The sequence below is a fragment of the Humulus lupulus genome, chromosome 2 (genome assembly GCF_963169125.1).
Source record: "Humulus lupulus chromosome 2, drHumLupu1.1, whole genome shotgun sequence".
Lineage (NCBI taxonomy): Eukaryota > Viridiplantae > Streptophyta > Magnoliopsida > Rosales > Cannabaceae > Humulus > Humulus lupulus.
Genome location: NC_084794.1, coordinates 3,751,308 through 3,771,994, shown reverse-complemented (window position 1 = coordinate 3,771,994; position 20,687 = coordinate 3,751,308). Strand labels below are relative to the sequence as shown.

At 34.3% G+C, this 20,687-nt stretch overlaps 1 protein-coding gene across 2 annotated transcripts; it reads left to right on the top strand.

The window, feature by feature from the left end:
- Positions 1–3,561: 3,561 nt before the first annotated feature.
- LOC133815786 (uncharacterized) lies at positions 3,562–10,257 on the top strand. 2 transcript variants are annotated; one of them, XM_062248587.1, is made up of 6 exons: positions 3,562–3,710; positions 3,890–4,026; positions 7,505–7,981; positions 8,090–8,233; positions 8,324–8,769; positions 9,495–10,257. In XM_062248587.1, exons 2-6 carry the CDS (start codon positions 3,897–3,899, stop codon positions 10,122–10,124), a joined length of 1,827 nt encoding a protein of 608 aa, XP_062104571.1. In that variant the 5' UTR covers positions 3,562–3,710; positions 3,890–3,896; the 3' UTR covers positions 10,125–10,257. The 2 variants fall into 2 exon arrangements, with proteins under 2 accessions (XP_062104571.1, XP_062104572.1); XM_062248588.1 differs by lacking the exon at positions 3,562–3,710 and adding an exon at positions 6,162–6,311 and having other exon boundaries at positions 3,932–4,026.
- Positions 10,258–20,687: the final 10,430 nt, after the last annotated feature.

Here is a 20,687-nt window from a genome sequence, read left to right as displayed (position 1 = left end):
TGTCTCCTTGATGTGTGGTCATGATCATGATGACGATCATGATTGGGGCATGAATAATCAACTATCTGTTGTGTATCAACATTAGTACTAGTAGTGCTACTTGGACTAAGTTGTGAGGAAGATTCATCGTCATTTTCCTCCTTATCATCATAATAAGATGAATCACGATGAGAACTAGTTCTTTGATTATTATGTGATGATGATTGTGATGATATCTGATACGTATCTTCAACAACAACTTGTATGGTTCTACGATGAACCACTTCTATGACATGTGATGAGTTGTGGTCATGATGATTGTGATGAGAAATAAGTCTTCTATCCGCCATTGTGTTTTTTTTTTTCGACAATTTATGAATCTGAAACTGATAAGTAGTAGTAGTATATATGTTTTCTTGTCTATAAGAAATAAGTCTTATATCTCATGTGTATTTATAATATATAGAGATGAGTATATAATGAGTACTCTTAACCGCGTTAATTTATTAGCTTTTGTTGAGTAATTGTTGGGAACTTACTATGTTGTTTCTTAATAATAAAGTCTTTGCTGGTCAATGCATTAGGTCTCGGATTCACACTCAGATATAATTAAAATAATATATGTAAAAAGACCGTTTATATATTAGTTGATGAACAAGTACAATTAAATTGAAAAGATATATATAGCTTAAACAAAAAGTGATTAGTTGAGCTTAAGCACAAAAAATAATAGAGCTTAAACAAAAAGTAGAGGAAAATTGTTGGTGGTTTTTGAGAAATATTGATGGTAAAAATATCATAAGGTTTAAAAAATTACTTATATCCTTAGCTTATTTATTTGAGTTTTAATGTTAGATTAAAATAAAATGTATGCATATGAACAATCCTATACACATGTAAGCGGAATTAATATATAAAATGAACATATACAAATAGAGGATCGAATATTGTATACCTCTAGCCATTGCAATTGATAACCTCGATCTAACTTTAGATCTACAAAAGAAAAAGAATTATAATGAGTACTCGGGCTTCCAAGTTCTCACTAACTCTTTTTATATGGAGTTGCTGAAAGTCAGAATGAGCATTGAGCTTGGGGACCAATACTCTATATTTATAGAGTGAGACCTACCATCTGCCACAGATTGAGATATTTTCTCAATCAGTTAGGATATGCAAAATCGGATAACAACAAAATCAAGTAATAAATAATGTTGACCTTTAATTAGAATATTTTGTCAATAAATAAAATATTGACTCTGATATATTAAATCAATTAGTTGTAACAAATTGATTTTATATTCCAAATAAATAAATATTCTAACATTTAATTCACACATGTCACACAATTAAACTTTTGAAAAACATATATATAGTAATAAAATGTACTTAGTAATAAAAATTCTTACCTTAAGATCATAAAAAATAATCTTAAGGAAAATCTACTATCATTCTGGAGACCAGGAAACGCGAAGTGGAAGAAGATCATAATAGCACCGGATCATATACATCAAGCTGAAGGAACTAAATTGTTGGCATATATGACATGATATACAACAAAAATTATAGATCACAAAAAAACAATTAGTCGAACTAAGATTATGATATATATATATATCTAATGTTATATCACTTATTCACTTTTATTGATATTTAAGTTTAGAGAACCATAGTTTCTGGCGAATTTACGTTGCTGATCGTTCTACAGTCCTTCACTTTTACATTACATAATGATTGTTTATACAAGAATGAAGTTTTAGCATTATGAATAATCTCTTCTATTTCTATCTTATCTCCTTTTATTTATAGTGAGAAGTTTAATGTTACATTTAAATCATGGGCTTAAGCTATTGGGCTTGGCATGTGTAAATAATACATTACAACATTATAATAACACATATATAGTTGTATTTTGATAAATGACAACTTTGTTATCTGTTGCTAATTCTGTTAGCGTAGATAATCTATCTTGAACGAACATGCATATTCAAGATACACGAAGACATGTCTCCGAATCATAATCCTCTTGAGTGAATAGAAGTTGAAAAATAGGGCTAGACGACCAAATCTCTTTTGGTAGCGCTTGATAGTTTGCTTTGTATTTTGTGAAAACAAGAATGTTCTATTCATCTTCCCTTTAAAAGATTTGGATTTGGCTAGCAAGTTCAAGAGTTATTCTTTCACATGTCTTTCTGCCAAAAAAAATGGGTATAATAATAATATTTAGGAGAATTTGCAGGAAACTATAAATATACATCTAATATATTTCATGTTTATGTATATTTATGTTGTATTTTTTTTTTTAATTTACGGCAAAGCTCCAATGATCCATACTCATTGCTCTCGGTCATTGGATATATATATATATATAAATAAGTGCAACAAACACAATATATTAGGTAGTTTCGCGGAAAATACCTTTACATTTACTTAGAAAGACTATACTTTTTGTTGTGTTGTGTCTCACCAAATTGAGGAATAATTGAGTATAAGAATAAGAATAGGGGTCATGTACAACGTGTCAAAGTCTTTTTTAATTGAGTCATTGTTTACTTTAATTTTATTTATAATAATTCCAAAGACCATATATATATATATAATTTCTTCTAGAGGACAAGAGAGAAACCTTGCACAAATATAATTGGGAGAATGTGGATTTGTTATGTATAATACGCAGAGATGCACAAATATCATTATGATATTGATCAATAATTACACCCAAGACAAAATGTGTCTATTAATTGAATAATTTGTCATACACACATACATATATATATATATATAGGTATCGACTATAACTTATCTTATTTTTTTCAATATCGATGCATCTTTTTTTTGTTTAGGCACTTGAATAGTTATAATTATAATTTTTTTTTATATGATGGTATACATTATAGCTATTTAGAACATCCTACAAATTTTTAAGAAATTCCAAATAAATTATAGTACCGAAACAGAGTCTAAACTGTATGTTGCACGCTGTATACGCGTGTAAAATTTGACAGTTTGAACTCTATTTTTGGCTTCGTAAACTATTAAAAATTTCTTGAAAATTTGCAGGATATTCTAAATACTTACAAAGTACACCGTCATATGAAAAATTTGGAATTATATCTATCCAGGTGCCCAAAATAAAAAAAGATGCACCAATATTGCAAAAAAGAAGATACGTTGTAGTCATTCCCTATATATATATTTAGGAAAGAATTGAACAAGTGTGAAGCTTGTACTCACTATCTATCACTTTTATATATACAGGCTTTATTTTGTTTTAGAAAAATTAATATTACAGATCTTGTTGGAGTTATGAGGAATAAGAATGAATTTTATGATCGCTTAGTATAAAATGAAATAACGCACAATATTATTAAAAAAAATGAGAAAAATAAGAAAAAAGTGAATATATATTTGGTACTACCTTTATATAAATGTCTTTACTTTGTTTTCTTTTATTAAATTAAATCATTGTTTATGAAAAATCAACATATTAATCTTACAACTAAGACAAAAGTCTTTCTGGCAGAGGCGCATATTTTGAGAGAAACAAATATATAATGCTACTTAATTAAAGTTCTATCTACACACTACACTACACTAATTAATTATTAGTTTCTTATTTTGTCTTATATATATATATATATAAACCTGCTGAAAAGCCTTAGCTGTAGCTAGTAATAACGATTCTAACGATCGAAGCCCTTTGCTGCGGCTCTTCTTCTATCATCTCTAAGGTACGTTTAACTCTCTATTTTGGAAAATCTGTTTAGTAGATCTTTTTAATTTTCTTCTGTTCATATAATGGATTTTTTAAATATATATATTTATATTTATATTTATCGTTTTTTTTAGTTAAGAAATGAATGATTTTTGGCAAAATATAGCTTATAATATATCTTGTATTGATATATAGAATAATAATGGCGGAAGCAAGTTCTAGTACCAATAATATTAATAATAATCCAAATCAAGTTGTTGAGGCTCGTATCGACGTTGCAACATCATCATCAACACCTCAACTTAGGCATCCTTCCCCTCATTTTGTACAAGGTAACTCTTATATATATATATAAACATGCATGTAAATATACATATGTTTTAAGCTATTCTAATTTCCCTTTGTTGTGAACTAATCTCCTGCAAAATCAGATTAGGAATACACAAAAAAAATATACAGATCTTTAAGAGGAAATAAAACAAACACCACATGAACACAAGATTACTTGGTTCGGAATTAGCCAAAAAATTAGCTAACCCTACATCCAAGGCAAGGCAACACAGACCTTAGTCAAATCCACTATTGAATAGATGATTACAGCCACAAGAGACACTCAGAAAGTCTCTTTTTCAACCTCTTTTACAATCACAGTTGCTTACAAGAAAGCAAAGTTTTTTCTCTGGTTCTCTGTTTTTCTCTCGTACAATATCTCACTCTCTCAAATGTAATCTCAAGTGCACAGAGCAATAATTCAAATAAAATATATAGCCCCAAAGCTAACAAAAGAAAGAATGACTGACTAGAAAGTAATTACACCCAAGTTACAGTATTGACCAAGGCTTTAATCATAGTTGGTTGACCAATAACTATTCGACTTTTTTTTACTTTTGTTGTGGCAAAACAGAACAATAGGTGGCAATTAGAGTCATTATCAACAATTCTCCACCCTTGACTCTATATTGATCCCTGGATTTAGACTTGGTTGCCCTGCAACAACACTTTGGAATTACTCCTTGATACCAAGCAAGTTCAAAGCTTCTTTGAACTTGTTTACAGGTATCACTTTAGAGAACATATCTGCTGTGTTGATATCAGTGGGAATTTTGACAATATTGATCAGCCCTTTTGAAACAATATCTATGAGGAAATGGAGTTTAACATCTATGTGTTTTGTCCTTTCATGAAATATAGTGTTCTTGGTTAAGAGAATTGCACTTTGAGAATCATAGTGCACAATTACTTTGTCTTGAATATATCCCAATTCAGTCATAATTCCCTTCAACCAAAGTGCTTCATTTACAGCTTCTGTAAGAGCAATATATTCTGCTTCAGTCGTAGATAAACACAACAATATATTGCAAATTTGATTTCCAACTCACTACGTTTCCACCAACTTTAAACACATATCCAGAAAGTGATCTTCTTTTATCTTAGTCCCAAACAAAGTCTGAGTCACAGTACCCCACAACTTCAATTTTATTCCAGCTTTGTCTTGTGTAGCAAAGTTTCAAACCTGATGTCCCTTTCGTATATCTTAACAACCATTTGACAGCATGCCAATGCTCTTGACCGGGCTTACTCATAAACCTACTAACCAAACCAATACCATAAGCAATGTTGGGCCTAGTAGAGACCATAGAATACATGATGCTACCTATTGCGTTAGCATATGGCACACCTTTCATCTTTTCTTCTTCAAAACTGACATCCTCTTCTGAAAGAGATTATTTGAGTTTAAAATGAGAACCGATTGGAGTGTTGACAATTTGAGAATCCTTTAGGCCAAATATCTCTTCAATTTTCTTCACATAACCTTCTTGGGAAAGTGTTAAAAGACCATTAATCCGACCTCTAAAGATTTCAATACACAGAATTCTTGTAGCAGGACTTCAATGTTTCATGTCGAACTCCAAACTCAGCAAAATTTTCAGATTATCAATTTCAGCTTTATGCTTACATGCTATAAGTATGTCATCGACATATATCAGAAGATATATATATATATAGCTCTTGTCACCAAAAACCTTGTAATACACACAACTATCATGTTTAGATATGAAAAACTTCTGTTTTTGCATGAATTCATTGAACCTGAAATACCACTGTCTTGGGGATTGCTTCAAACCATATAAGGATCTCTTGAGCAAGCACAGTTTATCTTCAAAACCAGCCTTGATGAAACTTTCAGGCTGCTGCATGTATATTTCCTCATCAAGGTATTCATGCAAAAAAGCTGTCTTCACATCCAGTTGTTCTAATTCAAGATTGTCCATGACTGTAATGGCCAAAATGACTTGTATTGAGGTGGGTTTAATCACTGGTGAAAAAACTTCTTGATAATCTATCCCTTCTATTTTAGAGAAGCCCTTTGCTACCAATCTAGCCTTGAACCGAAGTTCTTCAACTCCCTGTATTCCCTGCTTTTTTTTAAACACCCACTTGCAGCCAATAATTCTCTTATTTTCAGGTTTATCAACTAAAATCTAGGTGTCATTTTGGTCAAAGGATTCTGCACTCTTCTTTGCTTCCCAAAATGTGCGAGGTTCTTGAAGCTCAAGCATATCAGCTACATTTAGAGCAAAAACTGTAAAATCAACCTCGACAAATCTCGATGGAGGTCTGATTTCTCTTCTTGTACGATCCCTAGCTAACAAGTAATTATGATGTTGATTGTTAGCCACTACATCATTTGTTTTATCCAAAACTTCATTGTCATCAAGTTGAGCATCTTGTTCTTGCTGTATAACTCCACCTTGATCACGATCTTGTGGTAAGTTATGAACTTCAACCTGAAATTTTGGATCCTGCTCAGCTTGTTCCTCATGAGATTTGTTAGTTTTATAGAAAGCAGCATGTTCATTAAAAGTTACATCACGACTAATAGTGAATTTTTAATCATCTACTAACCAAATCTTATACCTTTTACACCAGCATGATACCCAATGAAAACACCCAATTTAGATCTTGGATTTAACTTTCCTTCATTCACATGAACATATGCTAAACATCCAAAAGGTTTTAAGTTACTATATGATGGTTTAGATCAATAGCAGGCTGTGGCAGCCGCTTCAGCCCGAAAACCTTTTGACAAACCAGAGTCGGCAAGCATGCATCTAACCTTGTTCATAATTGTCCTCTTCATTCTTTCAGCAAGGCCATTTTGCGGGGGTGTGTTTGTGCAAGTGTGGTGTCTAACAATACCATTTTCAGCACAATAATCATCAAATTCTTTGTTACAAAATTCAAGGCCATTATCTGTCCTAAGTTTCTTTAGCTTTCTCATTGTTTGATTTTCAATCATTATTTTCAATTCTCTAAATTTTTGAAAAGCTTCGTATATATTAGTGATACTTATGTCTAAATATTGTTTTTTAGTTGAGACTAAAAATAACATTTAGTCACTAGTAATGTTAAAAAGTTAATCATCATATTAAAGGGCAACTTTTTATTAGTGTTAAATGTGATAAGTATAACATTTTTACACTAAAATAAACTAGTTTTTTTAAGTCACTAATCACTATAACTCGAAATGAATACAACTTATTGATGAGAAGAAAAAAAGTGTGCTTAAATTACTAATTATCTTGCATGCTAAATAACCATCTAGTTCTATTGGTTGATGATGCCTTTGAAATTAATTAATTACTTAAATTTGTTTGGCAATGTCAATTATTCTGATTAAGGTTATTTGGTAGAAATTTTAAAAAATTACTCCAACTAAGATTCATCGATGTGATTAGAGTTCAATATAGTATAGATTTTAGTCATTATTATATAAGTATAAACATTTATATTCGTGAACTATTTAAGGGCCAAGAATTGAATACTTTCAAGTATGCGTCCGGCTGTATTATGCTGCACTAAGTGGAGATTGGAGCGTAGTGAAAGACATCTTAAGGGAGCACCCGCTGGCTCTGAATGCTGCGATTAGTAACAGACAAGACACTATTCTCCACGTTGCAGCCAGAGCCAACCAAGCTCACCTCGTCAAAATGATAGTGACTGAAATGCAAGACACCGTTGATTTGACTTTACAAGACCGAGAAGGGAACACACCCTTCTCCTTGGCTGTCGCAGCTGGAGCTTCACAGGTCATTGAGATTCTCATGCACCAAAGTCCTGATTTGGCTACCACTCGAGGTGGTCACGACCTCACACCACTTTACTTGGCTTGTTTGTTTGGTCACGATGCCATAGCACTTACCCTCTACCCCTTAACTGATGGACTTCTTAAAGAAAGAGAACGAAGGTGGACATTTTTCACTTGTATCCACTCTGGTTTGTATGGTAAGCTACCTTGTCATAAAATGTATATGATTATATATTTTACAACTGGGATCTATATATGTTGTTAATCTGTCTTTTTTGTTGAATTCATTATTTCATATAATGTAGAATTAGCACTGCTAATGTTGAAGGATTGTCCTAAGCTATCTGTGGCACGGGACAATGGTCAGACAGCCTTGCATGTGTTAGCCCGAAAGCCATTAGATTTCATCTCAGAGACTAGAGGACTATTACACAAATTTCTCACTTATTGTAAGTATCGATCTCTATCACAAATTTCTCATAATTATATACAAGACTAATAATTAATTCCAATATATATATATACTTCTATACTACCAGTCCCTGGAATGAGATTCTTAGTTCGAAAAACTCACCAGCAAAGCAAAGCACTGATTCTGGTAAAAGAACTTTGGAAGCAAATTTTGAAGGACAACAATGACGCAGAGATCAAAGATCTAATAAGATCGCCAACTCGCATACTTCTTGATGCAGCAGAGGTTGGGAACCATGATTTCTTGGTTGCCCTTATTTGTTCCTACCATGATTTACTCTGGGAGAGCGACAAAGAAAGAAGAACCATTTTTCACATTGCTGTTGAGAACCGCCATGCCCACATCTTTAGGTTAATACATGAGATTGGTTCAATGAGAGATATTATATTCTCCTTTAAAGACAGCGAAGGAAACAACATATTTCATCTTGCTGCCAAGTTACCCACAATGGAAAGATTAAATGTTGTGTCTGGTGCAGCTCTACAAATGCAACGTGAACTCATTTGGTTCAAGGTATAAACTCTCTCTCTCTCTCCCTCTCTTTGTATATATAAGATACTTCTATGGTGCATACCTTTTCTGTTCTCGGGTCGTGAATAGTTTTCGGTGCGATTTTTGTTTTGATCGTGTCTATTGTAATTATTTAAAGCATTTTGTAAATTTTCAGGAAATTTTGAATAATTTATAATGCCGAAATCTAGGTTTAACAGACTGTTGCACGCGTGATTAATTTATTTTATAAGCATGGAAAACAGTCTGCTTGAACATAGTTTTCGGCACTGTAAATTATTCAGAATTTCTTAAAAATTTAGAAGATGTTCTAAATAACTATAATATACATTGTCATAAAAAAAAATTGCGCTGAAAACTGTTCACGAACCGGGAAACACAACCCGTGCATACCTTTTTAGATATTCAACATAAAATTACCCTCTATATATAAATATATATAGATTTTTATTTATATACGTAATTTGTTTTATGTAAATAAGTTATAGTATATGTACTCATATATTAAGAATACAAATGAATAACATACAATGCAAGAGATTAACACTTTTTCACTAAACATGTTTGATTAATAATCTCTTCACTTCTATCATATTTAAATTTTCAAAATTATCACAGGTCAAGCAAAAGAGTCCTAATTAAGAGTCCAATTGTTTCTTACTCTGTCATACTTATACTGCCCTCTTCGAATTTTTTTATAACACGAGTTCATATTCACCATGTTATAGGAGATAGAAAATATGATGGAGCCATCGCTGAGAGAGAAACAGAATAAGCAAAACGAGACAGCTCGTGTAATCTTTAGCAAGACACACAAAAATCTATTGAAAGAAGGAGAATCATGGATGAAGAAAACAGCCGAGTCTTGCACAATAGTAGCAGCACTAATAGCCACAGTAGTTTTCACCGTAGCTTTCAGTGTTCCCGGTGGCAACAACAGCGATACTGGATTCCCCATTCACATCAAACACACCTCGTACACCTTTTTCTCATTATCAAATGGAGTAGCCATGTTCTCATCTTCAACTTCCATACTAATGTTCTTGTCCATTCTCACATCGCGTTATGCCGAAAGTGATTTTCTTAGGTCCTTGCCGAAGAGGTTGATCATTGGACTTACTTCACTTTTCGTCTCCATGGCAACCATGACAGTCGCTTTCTGTACGGCAGTGTTCATTGCCTACCGTCAGGGATCGATGTGGATACCTATTCTTATCACGGCTCTTCAACTGGTTCCAATCACTTTGTTTTTGTATCTTTTGTATCCTCTTCAACTTGATATATTCTATTCCACGTTCTACTCTCATTCTTTGTTTAAACCATGTAAGCGCAAGCTTCAATGGGCAGGTGATATTTGAAACTTTTGGTACAAAGAAAATAAGTTTGTGTGTTGTTTTGATAAGTGTTACTTTAGAAGTAGAATGGAGTGCATAGTAAGAAGCACAATGTTCTATCTTAAAATCAATCGATGATGAGTGAAGTTTTGTTGAATTTATGTACACTTTTCACATTGCAATATTTTTCTCTAACATGTATTAATAATATGATATTACTATATTTAACTTACTCTATAAGAAAATTAAGCTCTTATTTAAAGTAGGGATTTAAATACCTAGTAAAATTATTAGGTGTTGAAATAATATTTTAACATTTTTTTCTTGGAAATGTCTAATTAATAAATAAAGCCATGGACCATAATTTAAAATGACTGAGTTAAGTTTGTAAATTTTAATTCGCAACTCGATTCAATGACAATGTAATGATGTATTGATTCCAATTGTATCTTACTTTAAGAAAAAGGATGCACTGTGACGACATTTGAGTTGGTAAACCAAATCATTTAACTATTCTCATTTAAAATCTCAACTTAAAATATCAAATTGTACATACTTTATTAAAAAACGACAAATCAAAATCATGGGTATGTAAGGTGTAAATTGAATATTGGGTTTTCTAGAACGATCTATCTTGCTATTCTAGATAAACACTATAATAATAATTCGTTGTTGGCTATAAAATAGGTGGAAGTAGGAGTGTGCAGAAAATATCTGATCCAATAAAAACTGACCGATCCAAAAAGAACCGACCGTCAAAAATTGGATGTCCAATTACTATTGGATTGGATGTAATTTTAAAAAATCCAAATTGGATCGGTTGGTTGTTGGATGACTATCCGACATCCAATAAAAACCGACCGAACCGATCCAATTTCCATCCAATTACATCCAATATCTATGTTTACATCCAATTTCCATCCAATTTACATCCAATTACATCCAATCCAAAATATTAAGACTTATGTTTTTAATTTTATATTAGATTTGTGTTGTAAACTTCTAAATCATTACAATTAAATATTTTTATTATTTGGATGAGTAATTAGTGTTTTTATAATTGAAATAATATTTTTTTAAAAAAAATCAGCCTAAATAAATGTTTTAAAAGATCGGATGGATCCGATCCGATCCAACGGATAACCAATGGATGGAACCGAACCGATCCAATCATCTATTGGATCAGATCGGATCGATTGGTTCAAGATGATTGGATCGAATCGGTTCCAAAAATCCAAAAATCCAACATCCAATTGGATGATTGGATCAGATCGGATGGGCTTACAAACATTGGATGTCATCCAATGAACACCCCTAGGTGGAAGCAATGGTATGCAAAGATAGAGCTATATACATATTATATATATATATGGAGCGAATACAATACATTCATTTTTTTCAACTTTTCTATGTACAGCACTTGGATAGATATAATTATATATTTTTTTATATGACGATGTACATTATAAGTATCTTAAATATCCTAGAAATTTTTAAGAAATTTCAAATAAATTATGGTACAGAAAACAGAGTCTAAACTGCCAGTTGCACGTGTGCCTGTTTTATTTGTGTACGCGTGTAAAATTTGACAGTTTGAACCCTGTTTTCGTCTTCGTAAACTATTCCGAAGTTTTTAAAAATTTGCAGGATATTTTAAATACCTACAATGTAGACCGTTATATAAAATTTTTTGAGATTATATCTATCCAGATACCGAAAATATATTGAGAAAAATTAAACCGGTGTTAAAAAAAATGCACGTTTCATATATATAATGATCCAAATCATTGAAAATTGTTAGGGGCTAACCTGTAAGAATTTCCGACTACAACTGTGTTAAAGTTAACCTCATTTAAAAAAAAAACAATTTGACCTAGCTAATGTTGTAGTTTTTTCTGCAAAAATAATAATATCTTAACAGAGATGGAGCATATGTAACTTCCGAGCTATTTCTTTGCCATTGTTGAACACGAAATCATTTAATGCAAGTGGGATGAGAAAGCAAGCAATATATGCCATATAGACTAGTTCCATTATAAGAATTATATATATATATATATATATATATATATATACTGCTCTTAATATTCATAATCACACAAGAAGAAGAAGAAGAAGAAGAAGAAGAAGAAGAAGAAGAAGAAGAAGAAGAAGAAGAAGAAGAAGAAGAAGAAGAAGAAGAAGAAGAAGAAGAAGAAGAAGAAGAAGAAGAAGAAGAAGAAGAATTGGGATCAATGTCATCACGTTCTTCTGGATCATCATCAAGGTCGGCGGCCTTTTCTGCTGTTTACCAACATAGCAATTTTAGTAATAATAATGGCGCGATGGAGACTGCAGAACGTCGTTCATCACGTCGGCCCACCACTCAGGCAGTTTTTGCGGCAAGTAGTACAAATTATGGTCAATATATACAGCAACCACCATGGTCACAACCATCACCATGGTTATCTTCACGTCGAACTCCTTCGAATTACTACTTCTCCTCTCGAGTAAATGGTGGTGGTAATATTCCTTGGACACAATATGCATACTATTACTCGCAAGGAAATGGATTATCTTCACGTCGAACTCCTTCGAATTACTACTTTTCCTCTCGAGTAAATAGTGGTGGTAATATTCCTTGGACACAAAATGCATACTATTACTCGCAAGGAAATGGTAATAATCCTTATTACTACCTCTCCCATGGAAATAGTAGTAATCCTTATTACCACTATTCCTATGGAAATATTGGTCCACAGCACCGACAACTATTTTTTAATGATGAGCAACAAGGTCATCCTCCTCAAAAAGCATCACCTGTTCCAGGGTCATGGAGTAGGAGGATGAGAGGTCGGCCGTGACTCATGGTAGCCGTGGGTGGTGGTGGCAATGAGTTTATTTTGTTTGATTCAAATGATGTTGAGTTTCGAAATTGAGTGTGAGTTTTGGTGTTTTGATTATACTTTGATAGATTTTGATACGAGTTTCAGATTTGATTTTGATTTGGGAATATCTACAAGTTTAAATATAATATATTGACCAAAATAGTTTTAAGTAGTTGTAATAAATTTTATTGGGTTATGGTCTATTAATCTGTAAATGCATTTTGTGTGATAAGAGTTTAACTGGCCATGAGTTTTGCACAGATATTTAAAACCAACAAGCAAATACATTAACTCAAATTAAAGACCACACATCAAATTGCAGAATTGCATGAAATATATATTTCTCTATTAAGCGACATAATAATAAACCAATCTAGCTTGTTATAGAAATCAAATATAAAAGACATACACTTATTTTGAGGTGCTAAGCACTTACTTATAAACTAGCTACTTATATATACGAGAACAATAATATTAATATCACTTGAATGTTTCTAAACGAAATAACCTGACGAGGCCATCGAGATAGATCTACTTTTTCAATTGCGACACTTGTTTTTTATGTGCCGAAGTTGAGGTGGTCGCTCCTTTCTTTGATGATGATGTGTGTTCAAGATGATGGTGTTTGGAGCTTGAATAACCACTCACCTGTTTTTGTTGTTGTGTCCCACTGCTACTAGTAGTGTTGGAAGAGGAGTGTTTTTGTGAACTTACTATAGAGTTTTGTTTCACAATCTGTTGTTGTTGTTGATGATGAAGATAATGATGTTGTGTACCACTAATACTAGATGAGCCTGATGCTGAAGATGACGAAGACGATGATGATGAAGATATCTTGTACCTATCTTCAACAACAGCTTGAAATTGTATGGTTCGACGATGAACCACTTCCACGACCTTTCCTTCTGATGATTTCTGATCTTTATGATGATCAGGGCCGACTCTAATAGTGTGCAAGTTTGGCTACTGCACAGGGTCCCAAAAAAGAAAGAGCTCAATATTTTTTTTTTAATGTTTTTCAGATTTTTTTTAATAAATCCAGTTAAACAACTCAAAATATCAAAATATAAGGCTTAATTTAATTTTTTTCTCTATTTTTTAGTAATTTTTTTCTTTTAGTATTAAAAATTGTATTTACAAATTACTATTTTTTTATTAGGGGCCTAATTTTTAAAATTAGAACAGAACCTCCAAAATATTTAAGATGGCCCTGATGATGATGATGATGGTGATGATCAGCAACACTATTACCACTAATCCTTGTCGAAGAAAGTTTTCTATCCCCCATTAGTAATTTTATTTTTCAGCTGAAATATTAGATGGTATTAAATGGGTGTATATATGATTTGTCTCTCTCAATGAGAAAGAGAAATAAAACTATGATCATATATTTATATATACATCTTAATTAATTGGATAAGTACAGAGAGTTTCAAAAGCTCCTTCCATGTCATGACTAGTAGGGCATTTTTATTAGCTTCTTTGTTAAGTAATTGTTGGCAAATTTTCTATGTCGGTTCCTAAAGTCTTTCGTCAACAATATATATATATATATAAAATTAATCGATTATATATATATATATATATTACTTTCAATCAAGCCTATTATTAGTCTCACGTCAACTGGTGAATATATCCATATTGCAATACAATAAATTATAGTTGAATATTTTCGTGACATCACTTTCCAACTTGCATATTGTTTATACTAATTATGGAAACAAAGTAAGAAGAATAGAAATTCATCATTAACATTCATGCTTAGTACACAGTAACATTATTGATTCCGTCGACTTGTATTTATATAAATATATAATATTTTAACAAAACTTAATACATGTTCTACAATACAATTTAATATAATACTATACAATACAATAATACAGTAAAATATTGCTAATAAGAATACTGTTAATTAATATCCTTAGTTAATGATGCCATGACTGACTTTTAAAAAAAATTAAAGGTGGGAATATGGGAATATAAATCTCTTTTTATGTTTGGTTCAAATTTTATGGGGGTAAAATTAATAATTTGTGTGAGCCCCACATGTATTTTAAGAGTAAATTGAAACTTTTTGTACACAAAAATTCAATATTACCTCCATCCTAAGTCCTTCAACACTTTATAAGACAACTTAACTACTCAAAATAAACACCGTTGTAACCAATGGGAAAAGATATATACTCTAATCTCTCCAGAAGTTTTTCTTTTTTACAACTTTATTATTTTTCAAAAAATGAGTTATTTTTGGTACATGTCCTATATATGGATGAATATTATAATAACAGTTTGACCTAGCTGCTTGTATATTCTCAAATTTCTGCGAAAGTAGTAATATTTTTGACCAAGCAACTTCCGAGTTATTTCTTTCCCATTGTTGGAACACGATCAATTATTATGCACGTAACATGAGGGGATAGCAAGCAATCTTATATATAGATATATGTGTGTGTGCGCACCAACTCGATCTTAATATGTATAATACTATATTAGGATGACTCAGCTCAGCCATACTCAGCATACTGAGCATGAGTTCAGTGAGCCTACTGATGCTACACCAGATGTCACGTGAAGATCGTTTTGTAACATCTTAACCATATTGTAACAGATTCTGTTTTGCCTACTGAGCTGTGTTTTATAACAGCCATTGTATTGTATCTTGATTCAGTTAATATAAAGCTAAGGCCAGACTCATTCTTGAGTTTTGAGCTTCTCTGTTCATTTCCTCTGTTTTTCGTTTTCATCACATTCCTGTATGGTATCAGCGCCATGGCGTCCAATTCTGGAAGTGCATCATCTCCCTCCGCTCACGTCGAAGCTCCGGTTGATCCTCCTCCTGCCGTCACACATGCTGCTCTTCCTAACAACAATCTCCTTCCGCTCAATCTTCGTCTTGATCGGACTAATTACACCTATTGGAGATCTCTAGTTTTGTCTGCTGTTCGTGCCTATAATCTTGAAGGCTATGTGCTTGGAACAATTCCTCCACCACCTGTCAATCTTGCAGGTAATGTTCCTAATCCAGAGTATCTTACGTGGATTCGCTTTGATCAATTTCTTGTTCACTGGATGCTGAACTCCATTTCTGATCTGATGCTTGGATATGTGATTCATTATCACACTTCTGCCGAGATCTTGACTGTTTTTGCAAATCTGTTTGCCACGAAGTCCAAGGCCAGTCTTCTCCAGATCCGAGCTCTACTTCAATCCACAAAGAAAGGCTCATCATCTGTTGATGAATATGTTCTCAAGATGAAGAACTATGCTGATACTCTTGCTGCTGCAGGAAGACCTCTTTCAGATGATGATCTTGTGCTATATATTCTTGGCGGATTAGGTGCTGAGTATGAAGCTGTTGTGGTTAATCTCACCTCCCGTACTGAGCCTCTTACTCTTTCAGAGGTTCAATATATTTTGCAAAGTCAAGAAATGCGCATTGATCAGTTTGCAAGTGCCTCTGCTGACAATATTCAAGCCAACTTTGCTAATCTTTCTCTGCGTGGTGGCCGTGGTGGTTCTCAAGGTTCCTATGGTCGTGGTTCTAGAGGTTCTTTCTGCGGTGGTCATGGACATTTCTCAGGGCGAGGGGGTCGTGGCAACAAACCTATCTGTCAACTCTGTGGCAGAGCAGGTCACACTGTTCTCAAATGCTTTCACAGATTTGACATTACATATAATGGATCTCAGTCCTCAATCCCTCCCACCTCCACTACTTCAGTTCCCTCTGAAGCTTATCTCACTGAATCTTCTTTGCCTGATGAGAGTTCGGGAGCCTGGTATCTTGACAGTGGAGCTACACATCACATGACCAATGACTCTCAAAACCTCTCCAACAGATCTGACTACAAAGGCAAAGCAAAAGTCATAGTTGGTAATGGCTCTTCTCTACCTATATTACATGTTGGTTCTAACTCAGTTTCTTCCCCTCTTTCTAATGAGTCTTTAATCTTGAAAGATATCCTTCATGTTCCTAATGTTACCAAAAACTTGTTGAGTATCTCTAAGTTTACTAATGACAACAATGTCACCCTTGAGTTTGATTCTGTTTGCTGTCTTATTAAGGACAAGAGGACGAAGCAGGTCCTTCTTCGAGGCACTCTCAGTAATGGTCTGTATCAACTTCGAGTCACCACACCAACTCCATCTCGGTCCATAGTCCCAGCTACAACATCTCTCAAGTCTTCCAAGCCTGTCTTACCATCTGCTTCTCTTCCGTCTTCCGTTCCTTCCAATTTCAATTGTACTACTAGCAGTAATCCTGTGTATAATAAATCTGACACTGTCTCTATATGGCATTGTAGACTTGGCCATCCTTCCAAGCATATTTTAGCCAAAGTTTTATCCATTGTTACTCCTTCGGTCAAGTGTACTACTGTAGAGTTTTGTGATGCTTGTCAATATGGCAAACTACACCAATTTGCTTTTAAAAAGTCAATAAATCACTCTCATTCAGCTTTTGACTTGATCTATTCAGATGTGTGGGGCCCTTCATTTTATACCTCTATAGAAGGATACAAACATTATGTTAGTTTTGTTGATGATTTTACCAAATTTACTTGGATTTTTCCAATGCAATCTAAATCTGAAGTTCCACTCATTTTTAAAAACTTCAATGCCTATGTTGAAAGAACTTTTCAGACTAAAATCAAAAGTGTCCAAACTGATTTGGGAAGTGAATATAAACCACTCTATACACTTTTTCAATCTCTAGGCATATCTAGAAGACATTCATGTCCTCACACTCATCAACAACAGGGTAGTGTTGAGAGAAAACATAGACATGTTGTTGATGTTGGTCTTACTTTGTTAGCACAGGCCAATATGCCTCTGAAATTCTGGTGTGAAGCTTTTGTTTCTGCTGCTTATCTAATCAACCGATTGCCCACTCCTAGTCTCAATTTTGTCTCTCCTTTTGAGAAGTTGTTTCATCACCCTCCGGAGTACAATCTTCTCAAAGTCTTTGGGCGCTCATGCTTCCCATTACTTAGGCCTTATCAAGCTCACAAAGTCTCTTTTCGATCTTCCAAGTGCATTTTTATTGGATACAGTCCTCATCATCATGGGTATCGTTGTCTTCATCCTAGTGGTCGAGTTTATATTGCACGAAGTGTGACTTTCAATGAAAATGAGTTTTCTTATACTACTCTCTTTCCTGTCTCACCCTCTACCACAACTTCCCTCCCAACTATTCCCATTGCTTCATCTTCCTCTCCAGTTCCCACTCCCAATCTCGCATCATTTTCTATTCCCTCAGTACCTTCGGTTCCTTATCCTTCTTCTCCTTTTGACTCATCTTCTGACCCTGTCATTTCGTCTAGACCCGAATCTGCATGTGTCCATTCTCCCTCACAATCTCAGTCCACTTCATCACCTGTTTCCTCCCCTGCGTCCATTCCTTTTGTTCCCATTTCTGAGTTACATGTTGACTTGCCTATACCTCCTATCCCATCCAACACCCATCCCATGATTACTCGTTCAAAAGATGGAATTGTTAAACCAAAAGCCTATGTTGTCACTGTTCCTACTGAGTTAGAACCAACTACTGTTAAGCAAGCTTTGTCTATTCCCTCTTGGAAACAAGCTATGCAAAATGAGTTTGATGCCTTACAAAAGAATGGTACCTGGACTCTAGTACCTCCTACATCAGATATGACTATTGTTAGTAACAAGTGGATCTTTAGAACCAAATACAATGCTGATGGAACTGTTGATAGATTTAAGGCTCGTTTGGTGGCGAAAGGGTTTCAACAAACTCCTGGTTTGGACTTCTTTGAGACGTTTAGTCCAGTGGTCAAGCCTTCCACAATTCGGGTAATCTTCACACTAGCTGCAAGCTTTGGTTGGGACATTCAACAAGTTGACATAAACAATGCATTTCTTCATGGTACGTTACAGGAAACTGTGTATATGCATCAGCCCTCTGGCTTTGTTCACTCTCAATTTCCCAATCATGTGTGCAAATTAAACAAGGCTCTCTATGGCTTGAAACAAGCACCTCGGGCATGGTTTGACAAACTCAAACACTCTCTCATTCAGTGGGGTTTCACGAATTCTAAGTCTGATTCTAGCCTCTTCTTCACTCGGAAAAATGGTCAGCTCATCATTCTACTTGTCTATGTAGATGATATTTTGATTACAGGGGAAAGTGCAGCTCAAGTGCATAGAGTCATCACTGATTTGCATCTTCAATTTGCTCTCAAAGTCCTTGGCTCAGTTCATTACTTCTTGGGGTTTGAAGTTTTTCGAAATTCTTCCGGTCTTTACTTAACTCAGCACAAGTATATTAGAGATTTACTTCTCAAAACTCATATGAGTGATTCCAAACCTCAGTCTACCCCCATGTGTTCAAGCACCAAACTTTCTCTGACTTCGGGCATGCTCTTACAAGATCCTACAGCCTATAGAAGTGTCATTGGTGCTCTTCAATACCTCACTATGACTCGACCGGACATAGCATTTGCTGTAAATCGGCTTAGTCAATTTCTTAAGGCTCCCACCACAGATCATTGGACTGCTTGTAAGCGTGTTCTTCGGTATTTAGCTGGCACACTCCTCATCTTGGTATTTGCTTCTCTTCAGCTGCTGCTCTTGATCTTCAGGCGTTTTCTGATGCCGATTGGGCCGGCTGCCTGGATGATCGCAAGTCTACATCTGGTTACTGTGTATTTTTTGGGGGCAATCTGGTTAGTTGGTGCTGTAAAAAGCAACATGTTGTTGCTCGATCCAGCACAGAATCTGAGTATCGGTCTTTGGCTCTTGCTACCTCTGAGGTCATTTGGCTGCAATCTCTTTTGAGTGAGCTTCAGGTATCTCTTTCTCAGTGTCCCATTATTTGGTGTGACAATCTTGGTGCTGCTTCACTTGCCTCCAATCCTGTTTTTCATGCCCGTACTAAACACATTGAAATTGATTTACACTTTGTTCGGGACCGTGTTCTTGCCAACCAACTTGATATACGGTATGTGGATTCAGCTCACCAGATTGCTGATGTTCTTACTAAACCATTGGCTCTACCTCAGTTTTCTTACTTTAGAAACAAGTTAACATTGTGTATACCACCATGTCACTTGAGGGGGGATATTAGGATGACTCAGCTCAGCCATACTCAGCATACTGAGCATGAGTTCAGTGAGCCTACTGATGCTACACCAGATGTCACGTGAAGATCGTTTTGTAACATCTTAACCATATTGTAACAGATTCTGTTTTGCCTACTGAGCTGTGTTTTATAACAGCCATTGTATTGTATCTTGATTCAGTTAATATAAAGCTAAGGCCAGACTCATTCTTGAGTTCTGAGCTTCTCTGTTCATTTCCTCTGTTTTTCGTTTTCATCACATTCCTGTATACTAATTAAAATCAGCTGAAATTAGAATCGAAATGGGGAGAATAGGACGTTCTTCGAGCATGTCATCAGCTCGGCCGACCACAGCTACGGTTCACAGCCACCATCATGGTTATCATCATCATCATCATCAGGACCATCACGTGTTACTGCTTCACAGTTTTACTCCCAAGAAAATAGTGGTAATAAAAATCCTTATTGCGACTCATCATCATTAATATCACAACATAGTCCTTCTATGTCATCATTCATGTGTACACCATCATATGCTACTTCTTATGCTATTATCGAAAGTAGTGCTATAAATTCTTATTGTAGTGGTCCACAACACCAAGATATATTTCAAACTCCAAGTGCTTCTTCATCTCGTGG

What these genes read in the sequence shown, in the direction of transcription:
- LOC133815786 (XM_062248587.1), top strand. Translation starts at nt 3,897, where the DNA reads ATGGCGGAAGCAAGTTCTAGTACCAATAATATTAATAATAATCCAAAT. An exon ending in TTCCCCTCATTTTGTACAAG is followed by an intron (nt 4,027 to 7,504) that starts GTAACTCTTATA and finishes GAACTATTTAAG; the next exon opens with GGCCAAGAATTGAATACTTT. An exon ending in TATCCACTCTGGTTTGTATG is followed by an intron (nt 7,982 to 8,089) that starts GTAAGCTACCTT and finishes CATATAATGTAG; the next exon opens with AATTAGCACTGCTAATGTTG.